The sequence below is a fragment of the Peromyscus eremicus genome, chromosome 6, assembly GCF_949786415.1.
Source record: "Peromyscus eremicus chromosome 6, PerEre_H2_v1, whole genome shotgun sequence".
Classification (NCBI taxonomy): Eukaryota; Metazoa; Chordata; class Mammalia; order Rodentia; family Cricetidae; genus Peromyscus; species Peromyscus eremicus.
Window position 1 is genome coordinate 112,361,640 of NC_081421.1, and position 20,869 is coordinate 112,382,508.

At 38.8% G+C, this 20,869-nt stretch overlaps 2 protein-coding genes across 4 annotated transcripts in view; both read left to right on the forward strand.

The window, feature by feature from the left end:
• The window catches only part of Unc5c (unc-5 netrin receptor C), a 350,025-nt gene that overhangs the window by 166,027 nt on the left and 163,129 nt on the right, over window positions 1-20,869 (forward strand). The gene's annotated exons all lie outside the window — the stretch shown is intronic.
• LOC131912738 (mRNA-capping enzyme-like) lies at window positions 16,024-17,802 on the forward strand. 2 transcript variants are annotated; one of them, XM_059265036.1, is made up of 2 exons: window positions 16,024-17,642; window positions 17,689-17,764. In XM_059265036.1, the coding sequence occupies exons 1-2, from the start codon at window positions 16,024-16,026 to the stop codon at window positions 17,762-17,764; spliced, it is 1,695 nt and encodes a 564-aa protein (XP_059121019.1). The 2 variants fall into 2 exon arrangements, with proteins under 2 accessions (XP_059121019.1, XP_059121018.1); XM_059265035.1 differs by having other exon boundaries at window positions 16,024-17,802.

Genomic DNA, 20,869 nt, shown 5'->3' on the forward strand with positions numbered 1-20,869 from the left:
GTATTACCTAAATAAGATTGAAGCTGAAAATCAGTGTTAAATCCCATTAAATGTTTTTTTTTGTTTTATCTTGGACTTTTTTGTTTGTTTTAATTTTTCCTGTTACTCAGTTTTACAGAATGAGGAAGAAAAAAATAAGGGGAAGATGTCTGAAATCAATGAAGCTGGGTGTGCTGGCACAGACTCGTAATCTCAACATTTGGGAGGCTGAGGCAGGAGGATCATGGATGCCTCGAGCTAAGTAGAAAGACCCAAGGAAGGATAGAGGGAGGGAGGGGAATGATGGAGGAAGGGAAAAGAATAAGGAGAATTAGGAAGAAGAAGAAAGAAATCCCATTTCAATCAGCAACACCCAGTAGAATAAGTCTCCCTGTTTAAAAATAGCTTGCCTGGTTGTGGGAGGTAAGGAGGATAAGATACAAGGGAAATACCACTGTAACCATTCCTTCTACACCTGTGTCAGTGAGTTCACCTAATTTAAGTTTCAAATACATGGATGCCAAACCCTTAGAAAGCAGCTGTTCTTCTCAATGGATTAAGCAATTTGCTTTAGGTAATGTAGCCTATAAAATTTTAATTTTGTATTAAATAAGCCGTATCCTTCAGCAAGTATTTTGCACCTTGATATTCAAAAATGAAATATGGGCATATTTAGAAAATTTCTTCTCAGGATGCTCCACTGGAGAAGGGTCAATAGTTTTCTAATGAAAGTAGTCAATAGCAATTCCTCGCAGGAAGCTCAAAGAAATTAGCATTAAACAACAGACATGGGTGTCTTGGGCTTTACGCAATTATGTGATAGGATTGTTACCTGTTTTAGCAAATGGTTTCAGGAGGCATTTCACTGAAGAGGCAATTCATAGAAAACAGTGTAAGTGCCCTGGATCTTGTGCTACTTGCAATTACAACCCAGAAACTTGGAAGACATGTAGCTAGCAGTCATGTACTAAGAAATGCAGAACATGGTCTTCATAAATAAATTGCTGATGGCTAGTAAGGGTTATTGCATTTTAATGTTGATTTGGAAGAGAACAGATGTTTTACTGGGTGGAAATTTGAATTAAATACCCATTTGATTTATAGCTTCTCAAGTGTTCTTTATGCTGTAAGCTGTGAAGTTTTTAGCTTACTCCTTCTGTGAAAAGTTATTTCATTTAGCACATGCACACACACACACACACACACACACACACACACACTCACACACACACACACAAACTCACACACATATTGGGTTCTCAGTGTTTTGTGCATATTGACTTATTAAATTTACATAACACATTTTAAATTGGTCTCAAAATTCACCCATTTCTCACATGAGTGCAGGAGGTACAGAGGTATTAAGTAACTCCAAATTCAAATAGGGACTAAAGGGTTAACACAGGGAGTGTCTGTGGGTGAAGAGGCTTGGCTCTTAACAATTGGATCTGCGGCATCTTCCTTATGGCTTTTGTTTTGTTTATTTGTTCATTGTTTGGGGGTCAAGATCAGCATATATAGTCTAAGGTAGCCTTGAACACAGGATTCTCTTGCTTCAGACTCCTGAACACTAGAATTCTAAGTATGTACCGCCATGCTCAGCTTCTTTATTCTTTCAATTAACTAAAACATGAGGTTCTTTCTCAGCTCTAACCTCCATCCCATTTTATTTCAACTCTTTCTGCTCTCCCATAAAAGGTCTTAAATACCTTAACTATTTTTTTTTAACATAACTACAGGTAGCAGAGATGTTGTTGATCAGTGACAGGTCTATCTTATACACAGTGGATTACTAAGATCTTTTCAAGGAAGTATGGGTTTTCTCACCTTTTGCCTCTCTTTGTTACTTTATGGTACTACTGTTAAGGCTTAATCAGTGGAAAATGCTACTAAACAACATTACAGGGAGGAACCTAGTGTAGCTAGGGGAAGCTGCAGAGCTGGTAGGTCACTGAAAACAGAGAGGCTTTCCATGTTTAAAGGTATTACCATTAAAAGGAGGAAATTGGTCATAAATATTAAGTCAAGAAAGTTTATCTGTTTTGTCTGCAGCATTTTTTATAAATAAAAAGTGAAAAGAAAATCAATGCTTGCCTATTTTCTAATGCCAACTCTGGTTTATTTCACTGTCTAATTAACATTTGACATGTTAGGCAGTGTCTCAGCACAGAATTCACTGCTGGCCTGAAGCAATCCACGCTTGTGAATTTTGTTAGGCCTTTTAAGTTAAGCTGTGTTAGACAGTGTGTAGTTGGATTTTTCGTTGGGCTGCCAGCTCACAAATAATGACGTGGAGACTTATTATTAATTATGAAAGCTTGGCCTTACTTAGGCTTTTTACTAGCTCTTTTAACTTAACCCTTTTTTTTTCATCTACTTTCTGCCAGGATGATCCTGCTTCTCCTGCATCTTGCTAGCAAATGTACCTTTCTTCTTCCCAGATCTCGCTCTGCCTGGAAGTCCTGCCTATTCCCTCCTGCCTAACTATTGGCTGTTCAGCTTTTTATTACACCAAGCACAACAGTACATTTTCACACAGTGTGCAAATATTTCACATTTCCCCCTTTTTGTCTAAATAAAAAGGGAAGGTTTTAACTATTACAATTATCAGGTAAGAATACACTTACAATGTCTAGTCCATTTGCATTTGGCAAATTTGGAGAAATTACTCTATTATATATTCTATCTCAATGAATCCAATCTTTTCCACCTAAACTACTTTCTATCATGACTTGTATTACCATCATAAAAATATCCCTTTAAACATTTTTTAAGTAAACAACTTAAGCTTTTATGTCTCTCAACCTCATAAACTTTACATCGTTTTTGTAAATTTCTTTTTTGAATTTGGTAACAAAGAAAATGGTATAACTATCTAGTTTTCAAACCCATCGGAGACCAGAGAAGGATATAATATTACCTGAGTAAACAGGAAGTGCAGAGCAGACAACTTCCAAAACTATAGAAATGACAGATAGCTGGCTACCTAGAGAGTCACCCATGGTTCCTATGTAATGTTGGAGCAGCCATCTTCAGCCTACCAGCCTAGAATATCTGACAGATTTGTCTGTGAAGCAAGAATTTTTGAAGGATTGTCCTACCTGCTCTTGGAAAAGTTCAGCAGTCACCTTCTTTCATATCCTGCTTGTCCAATTTGGACAGCGTACTATCAGCAGTCAAAGGAAGGGTAGTTTCTTGCCCAGTGGCTAACTTTGCCACAATAAAAGCAAACTCCATATGGAGGTTTTTTGATGCCCATCATCTTCTGTGAAATAGATTGGTGCTTCCAGGAGCAGGCATGTCTCACTGTCATGAAAAGCCTTACATTATTAAAACATTGTTAATGCCATATTCTGTAGATTTCTGAAGTGTTTGAAGAATGCCTATCTTTCTAAAATACATCTCTGTTTAACCATGAAAACATACCTAACATGACTACAAGTTTGATTGTTATAGATGACTAACTACTAACCTATGTTTCTTAATTATCCTAAACAGTTTTTAATAATAGCATTTAATGACTAGGACTTTACATTTCATTTTAAAATGAGCAATATAAGTACAATACTTTAAACAAGAGGAGAAATATATATATATATATATATATATATATATATATATATATATATTATGTTAAAACAAAAATAATCTTGAATTTGTATCAATATACAAAAATCCATGCCAATGTAAACTATTTGAGATTAACAGTTATTTTTTAGTTTGAAACTAGATTCAATAATCTACCCTTTTATATTATCATTTCTATATTCCCCCCTTTTCTTTGGAAAAGAGATCTTTGAATCCAACCTTCTTGTTTAGTCTTTTTTTTTTTTTACTATGATCAGTAACAATTTGCAACTAACCCCCCTAAGCAATGACAAACCCACTGAATGACCAGAAACCACCCACCCCACTTACTGGGAATATGAGCTTCATGTTGTACAGACTGATTCCTGTCATCTGGGGGTGACAGCATCTTAAGGGGACTCAGAAAATTGGGATAACAGTCAAGTCTCAGAATTGTATTTGTTTTGTCTCTGTGTCTCTGTGCAATGGGAAAGTGTAAAACTTATTTGAAGTTTTGGCTGGAGTAGTCTTTGAGGTTGAACCATCTCAGCTAGCAGCTTTGAAGTTGTTTTGGATGTAGAATTTTGAAGAAACTGCAACAGAGGCATTCTGAGAGGCTGTATTACCTGGGCTATTTGTCTTCACTGGTATCTGGTCCTTTTTTTTTCTGTAATCACACGAACTTTTAAAGGTAATATCTATCTATCTATCTATCTATCTATCTATCTATCTATCTATCTATATAGATAGATAGATAGATAGATATAGATATATATGCATTAACAGTATACACAAATCAGCTAAAGATGAGTTTTTTGTTCTATGTCTGAGCAGCAGTGAGTTGCAAAGATATCAAGGATTGTTTTAACACTCTGTAAGTCCTGGTTTCAGAGAGAGTACTTGCCTATTTAAATATAAGCAAGATTAACTCAAGCTGTTCTAAAAGTATTAACCAGTTAGTATGAATTCAAATGTCCTATTATTGGCCTACCATGAGTATTTTACTCTTCTTCATGTTTTCCTGAAGAATTAATCCAGATTCACAATTCTTTCCAAACATGATTGTAGACTACTCATGAATGCACATAATAAGCTCATTTCTTATCTTCCATGGTTTCTGTCCCATTTTAGTACTCTGCTAAGACATTCCACTTATTGAGCATATTTTAAGTTCTATCACATGCAGGGCTGGAGATATGAGAAGATACATTGAGCTTAACAGACTGTAATTCAAGTTACAATGGATAGAATAGGATGAAGATATAGAATGAGTGTTGATCAATTACATGTAAAAAGAAAAATCAAAGCCTCAAAAGGCAGATAAGTGTCAGGGATGTGAGCTGAAGGATATTTAGCATTTTTGCCGTCTAGAGGATTGGTAAACAGGCAAGTTGCCTCTGAGACATAACATACAAGGGAAGGCTTTATTCCAAGAGTCTGTCAATTAATTGAATGAGTATTTATTGAACAGTTACTATCTTTTGAAAAATATTGATTATTTTCAATGGCAAGTACTTTGAGCAGCAAAATCTGGTCTGTTCTAGAGGAGCCTAAGTTCTAGTGAATTAAAATTGACAGTGCATAATAGAGAAAAAAAAGGGCTTGTCAGAGGGTGCAGAGGGTGAATGGGGCAGAGAAAGAAACAAACTTCACTCAAGAAAGTAAACATTGCTGAATAGAGAGAGGATCATAATTTTAATAGGTGAATTAGGGTCAACAATTAGGCTAATACAAAGAAATAAAGTCACAGTTGATCAAAGTGGGTTAGGAAGATACTAGAAAAAGTACAGAAGGTGAACTTCAGCAATGTTATAAAGGACTTTATCTATAAATAAAATATAATTTTAATAATACACAGAAAGAATAAACAGAAAAGGACTTCAGAGGAAGTTGGTAAACCAATGAGCTGTATTTGAAACAGAAGTAATGGGTGGCGTCTCCTTCTAGAGCACCCAGAGAAAGCTGTGAGAACTCAGCTGGAAGCTGGCAGTGCCAAAGGAAGATGGAGTTTCAGAGATAAAAGTGACAGGACTTGAAAATGCAATGGTTGTGGTGGGGGAAGGAGAGGAAAATATTAAATTTTATCCCTAGATTTCTGACTTTGCTGACTAAGGAGAAAAAGGTTAGACTTAATTGGCTGTATTTAAGCTAAGCAATAAAGGAAAGGTCTCTAAATTCATCTAGTAATAACTTGTGCAAATAAAACTACCTTCTACATGGTAGGTGCATTAAAATATCAGCTTTCCTTTACATATCTCCTTCTTCCTATTGTGGACCGTGGAAGCTGAAAGTGCTACTCGTGTGTTTGTGTAACAGTGCTCAACAAGATGGCAGTTTGTACTTGACCCCTAAAATCTATGAAAATAAAATCCTGAAGGGAATTAGTGCCTACGGAAGGAGGAAAGGTAAGTAACTGAATATTAAGGAACCAATCCAGAAAAAAAAAAAAAAAAAAAAAAAAAAAAAAAACACCAAAGCCCATCCCTTTGGATATTCTTTCCCTTAGAATATACCTCTTCTGTAATACACATACTAAAGAATTTGGGTAAATAATTCTGAGAAAAAAGGCAGATATTCGATAATTACTCTCCTCCTTAACTCTTTTAGCAATATGCCTGCATTAGTAATTGGGCAAACAATTTTTCTTTAAACAGGAGAATGTGTTATGAGCATTTGAAATACACACAGATACCACATGGGGTGCTAAAGTTATAGTTTATCTAAGCTGCCCATCAACTTCTTGTCTTCAGCAAGATTAACCTTTGAAAAGGTGGATTCTAGCAGCAATTTTCCCTTTCAGTCATTCAGGCAACCTTATTAGCCCTTTCAGAGGGCCTGTGGTAGAAGGCCCTCCAGTAAGCATTTATTCTGAGGGACACTGTAATTTCATGTTTCCTGTTGAAAGTCAGTGTTTGTAAATGTTGTTATTGAGTGGTGTGTTTTTAACTGGGTTTGACTATTTCATATTGTAAAGGGCTTCCTTCATAGACCCATAGATGTGCATAAACCACAGGGGTTCAATGTACCAGAGAAGCCAGCTCATCACAGGGCCAAGCATTATTGGACCAGAATCCCAGAGCCGCAGGAAGAATTTCTTTGAGAGCCAAGCACAGTCAGTGGTTTAGAAACAAACTCCCAGTGTCTCTGGTAGATGCCAGGACATGTGGACTGTGAGCATGCCATGTGGTGGACACCTCAGGAAAATGAGCAATTGTCTTCATGGCACTTTGCTTTGAGGGATTGTCAACAGCACCAAATATAGAGAGCTGGGACCAAAATATTACTAATTAATTTATGCAGAAAAGATCCTAAAGACCTGATCGCAATGCAACTGCTTGTAAATCATTGGCACTGATGCTCATAGATGCCACTGCAGTGTGTGTACACAGAAAGTATATGCAATCCAAATCAAATAACCTTTATTTGTTTACTTTTTATTTCTGTTTATTTATTTGTAGTTTAAAACAGGACCTCACAATATAGCTCATTATAACCTGAAACTTTGTATAGCCCACTAAGACCTAAAATTCACAATTTTCCTTCCTCTACCTCCAAAGTACTGGGAGTGCATGCATGCACTGCCACACCTAAAATTCAGTACAATGCTCTATGTGATGTTTTCCCTCATCTCTGCCCAAAAATGATGGGCCAGTGTAGCATTAATAAAAACAAACTGGAGCTGGGTATTGGGATAACTGCTGGAAGATCAGAGAGACAGAACAGGCCACAGCTACCTCATCTTGCCTGTTTCCTCAGATTGGAAGCCTCTGAGTCCTCATCTAGAATGAATCTCAGATGAACTGCTGCTAAAAGCCTAAAAGCTTAACCAGGCCCAAAGCTTCTAGTTTCTGGTCCTCATGCCTTAAATACCTTTCTGCCACCACTTCCTGGGATTAAAGGCATGTGTCACTATGCCTGGCTGTTTCCAGTGTGGCCTTGAACTTACAGAGATCCAGACGGATTTCTGCCTCTGGAATGCCAGAATTAAAGGCATGTGTCCACCATTTTCTGACCTCTATATCTAGTGGCTGTTCTGTTCTCTGACCCCCAGATAAGTTTATTGGGGTGCACACTATATCAACCACAGTTCAGAGCAAAATGTAGGAGTAACCCAATATCCTTTCTCCTTGTCCAACTATCTCAGGACCTTCAGAACATGGTAACCAGGATAACCTGACAGACAATTCTACAACAGAGGCTTAAATAAAGATACAAGTTTCCTTCCCAAAGTGTTTGCCTATTAAGAAAATGAATGGCCATTTTGCACTGCATGTTCATTTGAATTACATAGTCTTTGCACAACCTGGTGGTTATTTTATTCATATAATCATTCATGGGCTTTTCTTAAGGCCTTTGTCTTACTGTGATAAAATATAAAAATCTGTGCAGTAATTGCATGGAGTCACCCACAATGGGTGGTGCAGTTTGCTACTTTTGCTGCTGCTGAAGAATGAAAGGCACAAATCAAGCTGCCAAACGTAAGTGAGCAAAAGAAGGTTAACAGAGCAAAACAGCAATTAGCTGAAAATGAACACAAATAACCCTTCCTTTATCACAGATGCCCTGGGGTGCACCCTCACTCTGCTTGAAATAGCCAGCAACAGGAAACTGGGCCTTAAGTCCCTACTGTGGCCAGGAACGCACAGCCTTTTTTTAACATGCCTTGGTTAAAAAAAAAAAAAAAAAAAAAAAAAAAAAAAAAAAAAAAAAAAGGTTCTCTATGTAAGTAGCTGAAAACACACATCCAAGCAATGCAGCCCCCAGGATCAACTCTATGATAAAAGCAGATAATCTCTCCATACAGTCCTAATAGAAACAAAACATGATCATGGACAAAAGTTTAAACTTCCTTAGAACTGCATTAAAAACAAACAAAAGAGCGGGCAGTGGTGGCGCACGCCTTTAATCCCAGCACTCAGAAGGCAGAGCCAGGTGGATCTCTGTGAGTTCAAGGCAGCCTGGACTACAGAGTAAGTTCCAGGAAAGGCGCAAAGCTACACAGAGAAACCTGTTTTGAAAAACCAAAAAAAAAAAAAAAAAAAAATAGAAAAAAGAAATTAAAGTTAGGAATGTAATTATAAAAACCAACATGTCTATGTAGCATACTATTCATTCAATATTAGAGTATGTTCTAAGACTTTGGCACAACATGTGTATCTTTGATCTCTTCTCAGTTTCCTCTGTCTACCTTTGCAGTGCTTAGTGGCTAAGTGCTGCTGCCAGTGCCCAATTTTCTCAGCTCTTATCTCCTCCCCTCCCTTCCCTTTTATTTCATTTCTTTGCCTTCTAGAAACAGGGTCTCCTATAGCCCAGGCTGGCCTTAAACTTGCTATGTAGATGAAAATGACCTTGAACTCTTGGTCCTCTCACCGCCACCTCTGGAGTGCTAGCACTAGAGGCATGAACCGCTGTGCCCAATGTATGTGGTGCTGGGGTTGGAATCCAGGGTCTCATGGGAGCTAAACAAGAACTGAGTCACATCCCTAGGTGGCAATGTGAAGTTCCTCTGCCCTTTTATTTCTAGTTCTTGGTGTTGTTTTTTTTTTTCAACTTTTATTAAGATTTTAAATTAATTCATAATTCATAGTAATATCACAATGGAACCTGAAATGTAGTAATATTACATCTCTAGGTTGTTAGCTGTATTTTAAATTAATGGATCTTTAAATGTCACTACAAAAATACTAGTTATTTTACTTAGATTCCCAGGCCACAGGGAAAGAAGACAGTTTCTAGCTTAATGAATTTGCTTCTAAATATCTCAATGTTCAACTGAAATTCTCATTTAGGGTATATTATAATTTCATACATCAGATAACCACATTAACTGTTATTTTAGACACCCAAATGTTTTTAAATAAAGAAAGGGGTATTCAGACTGATGTTAGCAGGCTGTCAGCAAACCCAAGGCTCATTCAGAAAATGTTTAGGTTCTTTTCACGGCCTGCACTTGTTAATTCTACATGTCTGTCTGTCAATAGAAGGATTTTTTTCAGCCATTCTTAAGGAATATAATACACAAATATTTTCCATAGGTATGATCTATATCCCATTTCTAACACAATCTGTAAGCATTTTCTTAGAAAAAAATTTCTAAGTACTCACTATGTCTAGGGAGTGCAGGTTGTTCCCTTGTTTAAAACAACAAATATTTACCAGAATAATCTAAATTAATCTATGTGAAAAGTATAAACACCAGAACAGAAAGGATAAGATGATGCTAATATTAAGTAGTAATATTCAAGGGTCTGGAGAGCATCAGGGACATATTCTTGATTGTGTGTATCTGTTCCCTGGGAAATAGCATTAAGGTTTAAAAGAAGAAATAATTGCACTTTATAAGATAAATATAGCACATTTGATAGGTAGACTATCAAATATCCACGTATTAATAAAACACCATGTTACGAAGGACTTGAGAGGAAGTAGTAAGCTGCAGTTTCCAGATCTGACTTGTTTCAACAGTGCTGTGACCCTAGGTTTGACATTGTTTTCAGAAACTTGGTGTCCTTACATGTAAAATGTGGGTGCACAAGTCCTGATCTATCTGGTGGAACAGTATAGATTCAATGAGATAGATTTGTGATGAGATTATCTAAACTTCAAGTGATGAGTCCAATGCATAGCCTTGTTATGAATCTGGCGTCCTCACATGGGACACAGTTTACTTACTAAGTTGTTTGATTGGGCTCATTGAGATGACTTCTGAGGGTTTTAATCATGAAACACATTGCCTTTGAGATGATTTTGAACTGATGTTTGCACTTGTGTTTATGGAAGGAAAGGTCTTCCAGTATCCTTGGGCATCACACAGCTTTGCCCACTAATCAGTTGCCAGATACTGAAGCCATGAGTTATATAAAATAGAGTTGATTTGTTTTGTAGCTGATGAGGAGAAGGGGAGAGACTCCAGTCTCAAATCTGTCTTCCTTGGGACAGGATTTGGGACAGGTAGGAAAGTGATTAAAGATAGATAAGGAGCCGGGCGATGGTGGCGCACGCCTTTAATCCCAGCACTTGGGAGGCAGAGGCAGGTGGATCTTTGTGAGTTCGAGGCCAGCCTGGTCTACAGAGCGAGATCCAGGAAAGGCGCAAAGCTACACAGAGAAACCCTGTCTCAAAAAACCAAAAAAAAAAAAAAAAAAAAAAAAGAAAGTCATGGCTATTCAGCAGATGCATGTTCAGAAAATATAATTAGTATGAAAGGAATATAGATTATCTAGTCACCTGACATGAAAAACTCATCCGTTAGACACCTGTGCAGACCCAGGGAAAAGACAATGGGGTCAATAGAAATGATTTTGATGTCCCTAAAATAATAGCTTATGAAACTACTATCCAAGTAGTACATATGAGAGAAGTGTTAAGAGCAAAGTCACAAATAATATATGTCTTAGCTGTTGACTTCCAGAATTAGTAAATTTTAAAGCAAACTAAAAGCAAGAAACTAAAGGAGGGCACAGAGGCTCAGAGTCAGAGACGTAATAATCCATATGCTTGCCTCGTACAGATGAATCTAGGCCATCTGAGCTTGTTGGCTGGTGACTACCGAAGTTAGGTTCTGTCTTCTGATGGAGAATCAGAAAATGAGGTCTTTATTCTTTTGATAGTTTCAGTCTTGAGAATGACTCTTGGGTCCCTGGGGGATGCTGCTGAGCTGCAAGAGATATTTACAAGTGTAAGCCTGTTGTGTGATACTTTGATCGAATTCTGACAATAAAGTTTACTTTGGATCAGAGAAGCAATAGGGAAGCCACCAGTGATCTCTCCTTCTTCCATTCCTCAATCCAAAAGATTCGAGACCCTCTCTTTGGCCTGCCTTACTACCTCCTGTCTCCTCTCTGTCTGCAGTCTAAGATCTCTATGGTTGATTTTGGCCAGCTAGTGACTAGCTCTGTCCTCTAACTTTATTGTCAGAATGCGATCAAAATATCATGTTACATGAGCCCTTCTTTTTGGTCAAAGCTCAATAGATCACTGTGGCCCACTGAACAAGCACTGGATTTGTGCACATGCTTAGCCAAGCTCTGTTACTGAGTGACATGCTCAGCCATGGTCTAGCTTTAGGTTACATATTTCAACGGGCTATATTCCTAGGCTACTCTTTGATGTTTTGTTCAAATAGGATATTTTTGGAATATGAGAGAACATCAAGAATTAGAGGCATCTGGCTGAGTGTGGTGATGCATGGCTTTAATCTCAACACTGAGGAAGCAGAGATAGTTGGAACTTGGTGGGTTTGAGGCAGACCTGTGAGGTCCAGGACAGCCAGAGCTATGCAGAGAGACCCTGCCTCAAAAAACAACACAAAAATAAATTAATTAATTAAAGGAACCTAGGAAAGAGATAGGGATTGATTGTGTTGTTTTGTTGTTGTTGGGTGTGCTAGGCAGTCAGAACTCATGCAGGGGTTTAGACTAAAGGATCTAGTGAGTCATCACTCAATAAATTTTGGATCAAACATAAATTGCAAGTTGATTAAGGCTTTCAGCCTCACATGTATCTTATGAATAGGTGATAACATTTACCTGTCTTTCATTTCCTAAATAATACTTGTTCCTTCTCTTTAGGAAGTAGTTCCAAGCCTCTGAGAGCCCAGAGAGTGAATTTTCAGTACCTTTGCCCCAGGACACTCTGAAAACAAAAATCTAATTTCTCTTCTAATGGGGAAAAAACCCAATTCATTCTATTATATCTTATAATTTAGATAGGAAAGATTGCTTCTCAGGAAATTCTTTAAAGTGAAGAAATCCTGGGGGAACACATCACTTGGTACAGGGTAGCTAAACCCAGGATAACAAGGAAAATATTGCCTTGTGGATGAATGCCTTCGCTCAGCTCTTGAGAGACAATCAGTCATCCAGACAACCTTCGTCTTGGTGTTATGCCTCACTTTATGTTGTTTTCTTTCAATAATTTTAAATATATTGATATTTAGGGCATTTCCAATTTTAATTTTACATATATGAGAAATTGATCTGTGTTTGAAAAGAGAGGTTCATTTACATTTAAGTATATATTTAAATTAAAGAACAGTTTTGAATAGATATTACTCATTAAAAATAACATTATGAAATTAAAACTTCAAGTGGCTTTAAAATATTCAGTGAGGTACTATGTTTAAGAAAAACTTGAAAATACATCAATTAAACTGTTTTGTTGGTGGTGATGGTGCCATACTGGGTTGATAAAGATAATTTGAAAATGCTTTAAAATACAAAAGTCTTAATGAGTAATAAAAGTCATTGAAGACTTTGGTGGGACAGAAAAATCATAAAGGCAGTGATGAGGAGAAATTGAGGAGAGGAATGTGTTTATTCAGTTTGTACTTCATGCCAGGTGCTGTTGTGAACATACACCATGCAGAGATCAATGAATCCTCAAAATAAACACAGATGATATCATATGGAACAATGAGAAGGAGCAGGAAGAGAAGGAAGTGGAGGAGGAAGAGGAGGGGAGGAAAAAGAAAAAGAAATTAAGATCCATGTCCCAAATTGGAGTTAAGGGAAAGGAATATGTTCAAAATCCATCCCTTAGTCTTTAAGATTGGTCTGTGGATCACTGAGATTCCCTAAGCTCCCTACGACCAGCTGTAGAATTGCATTCCCTTTTTAGTATGATGACATAAGTAAATAAATAAATTTTAAAATGTATTTATATGGCTATGGGTTCTCTCTCAAAATATCATGCCCCATAGACTCACCCTTCTTCTAAGTATAATAGAAAATGCAATACCAATGTGTTGAGATGCAGTGAAGTGAAGGACATCTCAAAGCATGGTTTGGCTATTGGTACTTCCCACCAAAACAAGCAATGCCATACCAGAGTCAACTTGATAACCAAGAGCACTACAGAGTTACTAGGCAGCATATAGGGAACACTCACAGAAGTAATGGATAAAGAAATTGCTCATATCCTAGGCTGGACAGAGTGAGGCACTATGAGATTTCATCATGCTACTCAGAATGGTGTGCAAATTAAAATTCTGACTCATTGACTTCTGAAATTGTCCACTAATATTTTCAGATTGTAACTGACAAAAAAGAGAATATAGATAGGAGGTAGATCATTGGCATCTTTAGGGAATCCTGAAAAGAAAAATTTTGGGTTAATTGTCAAGTCCTGGGAGAGGTAGGAACTGTATCATTTGTTGTCCAGTCAATGCATAATGGGAAAGTGCAGGGCTTGTCTCAAGTCCTTGCTCGAGTTGTCTGTGATCTGGATCATCTCAGCTAGCCATCTCGAAATTGTCCTGAGCAGTTTGTAGTCCAAAGCCAATCTTTCCATGGTGTTAATCAGCTTAATGGCTTTACCTTAGTCTATGTGGAATCATCTTTGTGGGGCCATGTCTTCCTTTTGAGGATTTCAAATTTGCTGTTAGGCGTGGTCATGGTTCCCTGCAGATTTTTTTTTTTTTTTTTTTTGCCTTCTCTGTAGTTTGGAGCAATCACAGTCTGATAAACATCTGTCTCTTGGAACCATGAACGTTCTTCCCTAGAGGAGAAAATCTTCAGGGCAATTTCTCCCCAACATTTGTCTTGCCAAACTGACCTTTGCCAATGCTTTCTTGTAACACGATGGTTCTGGCAATTCTTTTCTGAACAAGCAGCAGTAACCCTTCATTCCAGGTAGCAGCATCACTGCAGTCACCAACACAATGAGAAGCAGCCAGCAACTTGGAGCAGCAGCTGCTGCCTCCATGGTCCCACCACCGTTTGTGGCTCAGCCCTGGCCGAAGCTTCTCCTTAGCAAGCCTGCTAGGCGGGCTTCAAACTCGGGATCTTCCTGCCTCTGCCTCCTTCAGTAAATCCAACCAGTGTGCTTCACCATACTGGCTGAGGGTAGCTTGGGTCTGATCTGGGGCCCACAAGGCCACAGGCAAGTGGCTTTTTCGTGAATTCGTACCACAAACATTGGGCGCCAGATATAGCATGAATCTGAAAAGGGTCTTATTAATAAAAACAAACTCGGGAGCCAGGTATTGGGGTGAATGGCTGGAAGGTCAGAGAAGCAGAACAAGTCACAGCTTCCTCACCTTGCCAGTTCCTCAGCTGATCCTGTTTCCTCAGAATGAAAGCCTCTGAGTTCTTATCCAAATGGATCTCAGCTGAACTGTCCTGCTCAAAAGCCTAAAAGCTTAACCAACTCTAGTTCCTGGTTTTCATGTCTTATATACCTTTCTGCTTTCTGCCTTCACTTCCTGGGATTAAAGGTGTGAGTCACCATGCCTGGCTGTTTCCAGTGTGGCTTTGAACTCACAGAGATTTAGATGGATCTCTGCCTCCCAAGTGATAGGATTAAAGGTGTGTGTGCAACCATTTTCTGGCCTCTATGTCTATCTAGTGGCTGCTCTGTTCTCTGACCCCAGATAAGTTTGTTAGGGTGCATAATATTTTGGGGAACACAATATTACCACACACGTATTCCTCTCCTCTTTCTGTCCCTTCTTCCAAAATGCTTCCTGTGCCTTGGAAGGAGTGCTACAGCACAAATAACTAAATAATGAATAATTTTCCATTGTTTTAGAAGGGGCATTATATCAAAGAAGATATTCTCTCTCTCTCTCTCTCTCTCTCTCTCTCTCTCTCTCTCTCTCTCTCTCTCTGTCTGTCTGTCTTTCTCCAAGAGAAGATTAAATCAACTTTTATGTCATTCATGTAATCATTAACACATAGCTCTTAGCTTAATATGAGTATATGAGTACTTATTTACTTTTTTACTTTTTGAAATATTGCTGTAGCAACAAACTGAAAGGATATTGTTGCTGTAAAAGACCTTTGAGTTGTACAAACTCCACTTGCTAAATTATCTAATGTTCAAGAATCTCCCACCACCCAAAGACCTGTGTCATCCTGAGATACAACATTTTGTGTTTTCAGAAGTCTGATTTAGTAGTGCCTTGGCCAGGTATGGTGATATTTTATTTGTGCTGAAATGTAATTTTATTTGTATGTTAATAAATAAAGTTGCCTGGGGGTCAGAGCTAATAACAAGCCACTTAGCAGAAGTCTGGCAGTGGTAGCACACACCCTTAATCCCAATCACATGACAGGCGGAGTCTCTGTGTGTTCAAGGACACAGCCATCATGGAGACACGCCTTTAATCTCAATACCAACCATAGAGACCTGGAGGTCTGTATAGACAGGCAGTGACGAGGAAGTCATGTGGTTGGATTTAGAACCAATGAGAAGGCAGAACAGAAAGGCAATAAAAAGACAGGTTACAGAGGAGAACATCTGTCTGTCTCAGAGGAAGAACAGCAGCAACTGGTAAGCTAAAGGCTAGTCGCTAGTGCTCTAACCTCTTGGGCTTTTAACTCTTTATTTGGCTCTGTGTTTCTTGTTTAAGAAGACTGTTTAGAATTACAGCTACATTTAGCGGTCAGCTAGGTGGCTGTGTTTCTTGTTTAATAAGACTGTTTAGAATTACATCTACATTTAGCGGTCAGCTAGGTGGCGGTGTGCGGTGCAGACATGGTTTACAACAAGATCCCGCCTCGGTGGCTGAACTGTCCACGGCGCGGCCAGCCGGTGGCAGGAAGATTCTTACCTTTGAAGACAATGCTGGGACCAAGCTATGATAGTCAAGTTTCTGAAGAAAACCGGTTCCATCCCAGTATGTTCTCAAATTATCTAAAGAGTCTGAAGGTTAAAATGAGCTTATTGGTGGATCTGACAAATACTTCCAGGTTCTATGACAGAAATGACATAGAAAAAGAAGGAATCAAGTATATCAAACTTCAGTGTAAAGGGCATGGTGAATGCCCCACGGCTGAGAACACTGAGACATTCATTCGCCTGTGTGAGAGGTTTAGTGAAAGAAGCCCACCTGAACTTATAGGTGTTCATTGTACCCATGGCTTCAACCGGACAGGTTTCCTTATATGTGCCTTTTTGGTTGAGAAGATGGATTGGAGTATTGAATCAGCAGTTGCTACATTTGCCCAAGCCCGACCACCAGGAATCTATAAGGGTGACTATTTGAAGGAACTTTTTCGGCGCTATGGTGATATACAAGCAGCACCACCACCACCTGTCTTGCCAGATTGGTGTTTTGAGGATGATGATGAAGATGGAAAAAAGGACTCAGAACCAGGGTCTAGTGCTTCCTTTGGTAACAGGAGAAAAGAACGGTTAAAACTGGGTGCTATTTTCTTGGAAGGTATAACTGTTAAAGGTGTAACTCAAGTAACCACTCAACCAAAATTAGGAGAAGTACAGCAGAAATGTCATCAGTTCTGTGGCTGGGAAGGGTCTGGGTTTCCTGGAGCACAGCCTGTTTCCATGGACAAGCAAAATATTAGACTTTTAGAACAGAAGCCATATAAAGTAAGCTGGAAAGCAGACGGTACTCGTTACATGATGTTGATTGACGGCACAAATCAAGTTTTTATGATTGACAGAGATAACTCAGTGTTTCATGTTTCAAATATGGAATTTCCATTTCGCAAAGATCTCCGCATGCATTTATCAAATACCCTTTTGGACGGGGAAATGATCATTGACAAAGTAAATGGACAGGCTTTTCCAAGATATTTAATATATGACATAATTAAATTCAATGCACAACCAGTTGGAGATTGTGATTTTAATATTCGCCTGCAATGTATTGAACGTGAAATCATAAGTCCACGACATGAAAAAATGAAGACTGGGCTCATTGACAAAACACAGGAACCATTTAGTGTGAGACCTAAACAATTTTTTGACATCAATGTTTCAAGAAAGCTCCTGGAAGGAAATTTTGCCAAAGAAGTCAGCCATAAGATGGATGGACTTATTTTTCAGCCTATTGGAAAATACAAACCTGGTCGATGTGATGATATTTTGAAATGGAAACCTCCCAGTCTGAACTCTGTGGATTTTCGACTGAAGATAACAAGAATGGGAGGAGAAGGGTTGCTTCCACAGAATGTTGGCCTTCTCCATGTTGGAGGTTATGAAAGACCCTTTGCACAAATCAAGTTGACAAAAGAACTAGAACAGCACAACAACAAAATCATAGAATGCAAATTTGACAACAACAGCTGGGTCTTTATGAGACAGAGAATAGACAAAAGTTTCCCAAATGCCTACAACACAGCCATGGCTGTGTGCAACAGCATCTTGAACCCTGTCACCAAGGAGATGCTGTTTGAGTTCATTGACAGATGTGGAGCAGCTACCCAAGGACAGAAGCGAAAGTATCTTCTGGACCCTGACACAGAGCTCGTGACACCCCCACCTCCCAAGAGACTGCACTGGCCAACCTAGTCCCTGCCTCTGACCTCATGCTCAAGAGGAAAGAAGAATGAGAAGAATGCTGTTGCCTCATTTACACAGCCAGAGAAATTGAAGAGACAAATGTGGCTTGGTACTGACACATGTGTTTAAAGGAAAGACATTATGAGAGAGTTCTGTTAGTAATATAAGTTAGGATAGAAAGTGAATAAGGTACATTTTGGACTTATCAAAATAGGATAAATAATGGAATTATTTTCTCTGAATTTGTCAAATGCAAATGGACTAGACATTGTTTAGGTATTTATTGCATGTATATATTGTATATAGTTATTGTACTTTTTGTATATAGTTTTTCTTATATTAGTTATAACTTTTTTCCTTTTTTCTTTTTATTAGAATAAAAGGGAAATATGGTGATATTTTATTTGTTCTGAAATGTGATTTTATTTGTATGTTAATAAATAAAGTTGCCTGGGAGTCAGAGCTAATAACAAGCCATTTAGCAGAAGTCTGGCAGTGGTAGCACACGCCCTTAATCCCGATCACATGGCAGGCAAAGTCTCTGTGTGTTCAAGGACACAGCCAGCATGGAGACACAAGCCTTTAATCCCAGTACCAACCACAGAGACCTGGAGGTCTGTATAGACAGGCAGTGATGAGGAAGTCATGTGGTTGGGTTTAGAATCAATGAGAAGGCAGAACAGAAAGGCAATAAAAAGACAGACACACAGGAGAAGGTCTCTCTGTCGCGGGAGGACGTCAGCGACTGGTAAGCTAAAGGCTAGTCAATAGTGCTCTGACCTCTTGGGCTTTTAACATTGAGAATTACATCTACAGCCAGGGGCTCAATAACAAACATAGTCAAACAAGGGAAGGCAATTTGTGTCTGTTCTGTGTCATGGTAAACCTGTGGTGCCAGCTGTCTGCCAGAAATCTGCCCCCCAAATGCAAATACAGCAGACAATAATCAGTTAATTATACAATGAAACAGCCAAGAAGAACCATTATGGTGATTGAAAACACTTGCAAGTGTTTTCCTGGCCCAGTCCACCAGCTGGCTAAGGGCAGTTGGGCTAGGCTTTCCCTACATTCATAACTCCAAGGTTGATGTTAATACAAACTAAAGTGTTAATGGTGCCCCCTAGAGTTGTCCAATATGATATCCCTATATTCTGCCTAGTCCACAATTTTCCTAATTTTTTTTCTGTTCTGAATATCTAGAGGGATTTTGGCATAAAAATGGAGAGGGCAAATGGTTGTTACTTGATTAGTTCTTGTTTTCTGTTGGGTCTCCTTGCTCATCATCCCACATAATGATCCAATTATATTTGGTAAAGTCAAATGGGTTTTAGTTTTTATGTTGTTAAAAGTAAGAAGTTCTTTAAAATATTCCTGTTGACAGGTCACTTCAGTCATTCCATTTTAATAATTAGGGACCTCTGTACATGTGAAAGAAGCACAGGTTAAGTAACCCTAAGACAAAAGGAAAACCAAAATTGTTGTTTCATACAAGATTAAAACTCAGCAATGAGGCCACACTGCTTTCCACCCTAGTCAGATTTAGTGACCTGGATGGCAGCTTGTGCACACTCTTGCCACACCTCTCTGCTCTGCCTTTCTATTGCTATGCCTCATGAAAACCAGCTCTTTCTGTCCTACATTAAGGTGACCCTCACATTCCCTACTAACAGCTCATGCCCTCAGCATTCATCTTCCACTACATTGGAATCCCAGATTTCATCTTAGTTCCACAGCCTTCAGTCATGTGCTCATGCTGAACTGGTAATTATGGTCAGAAGACTGGAATGCTATGAGACTAAAGAGGGAGTGATGGCCACATGGACCAAGAGAGTGTGGGGCTGGTTATGATACAAACAAGGAGCAGATGATAGGAAAATAAAAGCAGCACACTTCCCCTCTCCCCCACTTAGCAGGTGATGAAACTGTGGGAGCTCTCAGAGATGTGTACTGACTATGTAACAATTACTGTAGGGTGCTATTTCCCCCCTAACCTAGTCATTTCTGGGAAGGGTCAGACTTGTAGGTAATGAGTGATAAAGAATTTGTTTCTTTGTTTTAGACATGTGTTATGGTTCTCGAGAATATGAAAGAACCAGAAGTGAACAGATAAATTGCTACTGAGCATCATAAGAATATGTTTAGAGTCTTTGACTCAGTGATGTTCAGTTGATTTTCCAATGCACGAAGAACAGGGAGCTTTGTTTTCTTGACAGATCTTACAAACAAAGCTCTCCCTGAAGGACTGGCAGTGATTGCCAAGACAAGCAAATGCCTCTTATTGCCTTGCTTCTTTGCACTTCCAACTTTTGAAAGGAGATTGTCTGCTTTGATTTGGATGTGGCTCTTTTTGGGAGGAGAGCCAAGTGGCTTTCTGACCTGAGGGGCTTTGTGTGCTTCAGAGAGTCATAGGCTTAGGATGTAGAGACAGCCCATGCTGTGGAGGAGACGCTTTCACAAGCGCTGTGTGATTCTGTGCCCACATCTTCACAAACAGCATATCCCTGAGGAACACATTCTTAACTTCCTTTTGTTTACTTTGTAATTTGGTTCTGTGGCAGTCCATCTTGAAGGTACAGAAAGGGTAATGATTTCACAAGAACTCGAGTTGAACCCAAGCGGAAGAAGAGGGAGTTAAGAGACATGCCCTGAAATCAACCTGCTCATTTAGAGTAAATTTGAAGAAAAACGGAGCATGAAAACAACAAATCTGTCTGACTTATCTAAAAGGAGGGGATGAAATCATCCCCACAGAAGGAAATGTGTAACCAAATCCAGCAGTTTATCACCTCTTCATGAGGCCTTGAAATAGCTCTATGGATTTATATTGTTTCCAAAAGACATGTGAGCCATGCTGCACTACCCTGTCCTACTGTGAACCATGAAATCAATCCATTGCTCTTTCAGACTTTGGGAAAATGATATGCTGCTAATGTCAATGAACTTGCTGCACTCACAAATGTGTTTTCACTCCTCAAGTTTACTGGAGTGGAAGACAGGAAGGATATGCTTTCCTAAAAAGACCTCTATTTTCTAGACACGAGTGCCTTTTTGATAAAATGCCTCCTTAACACAACAA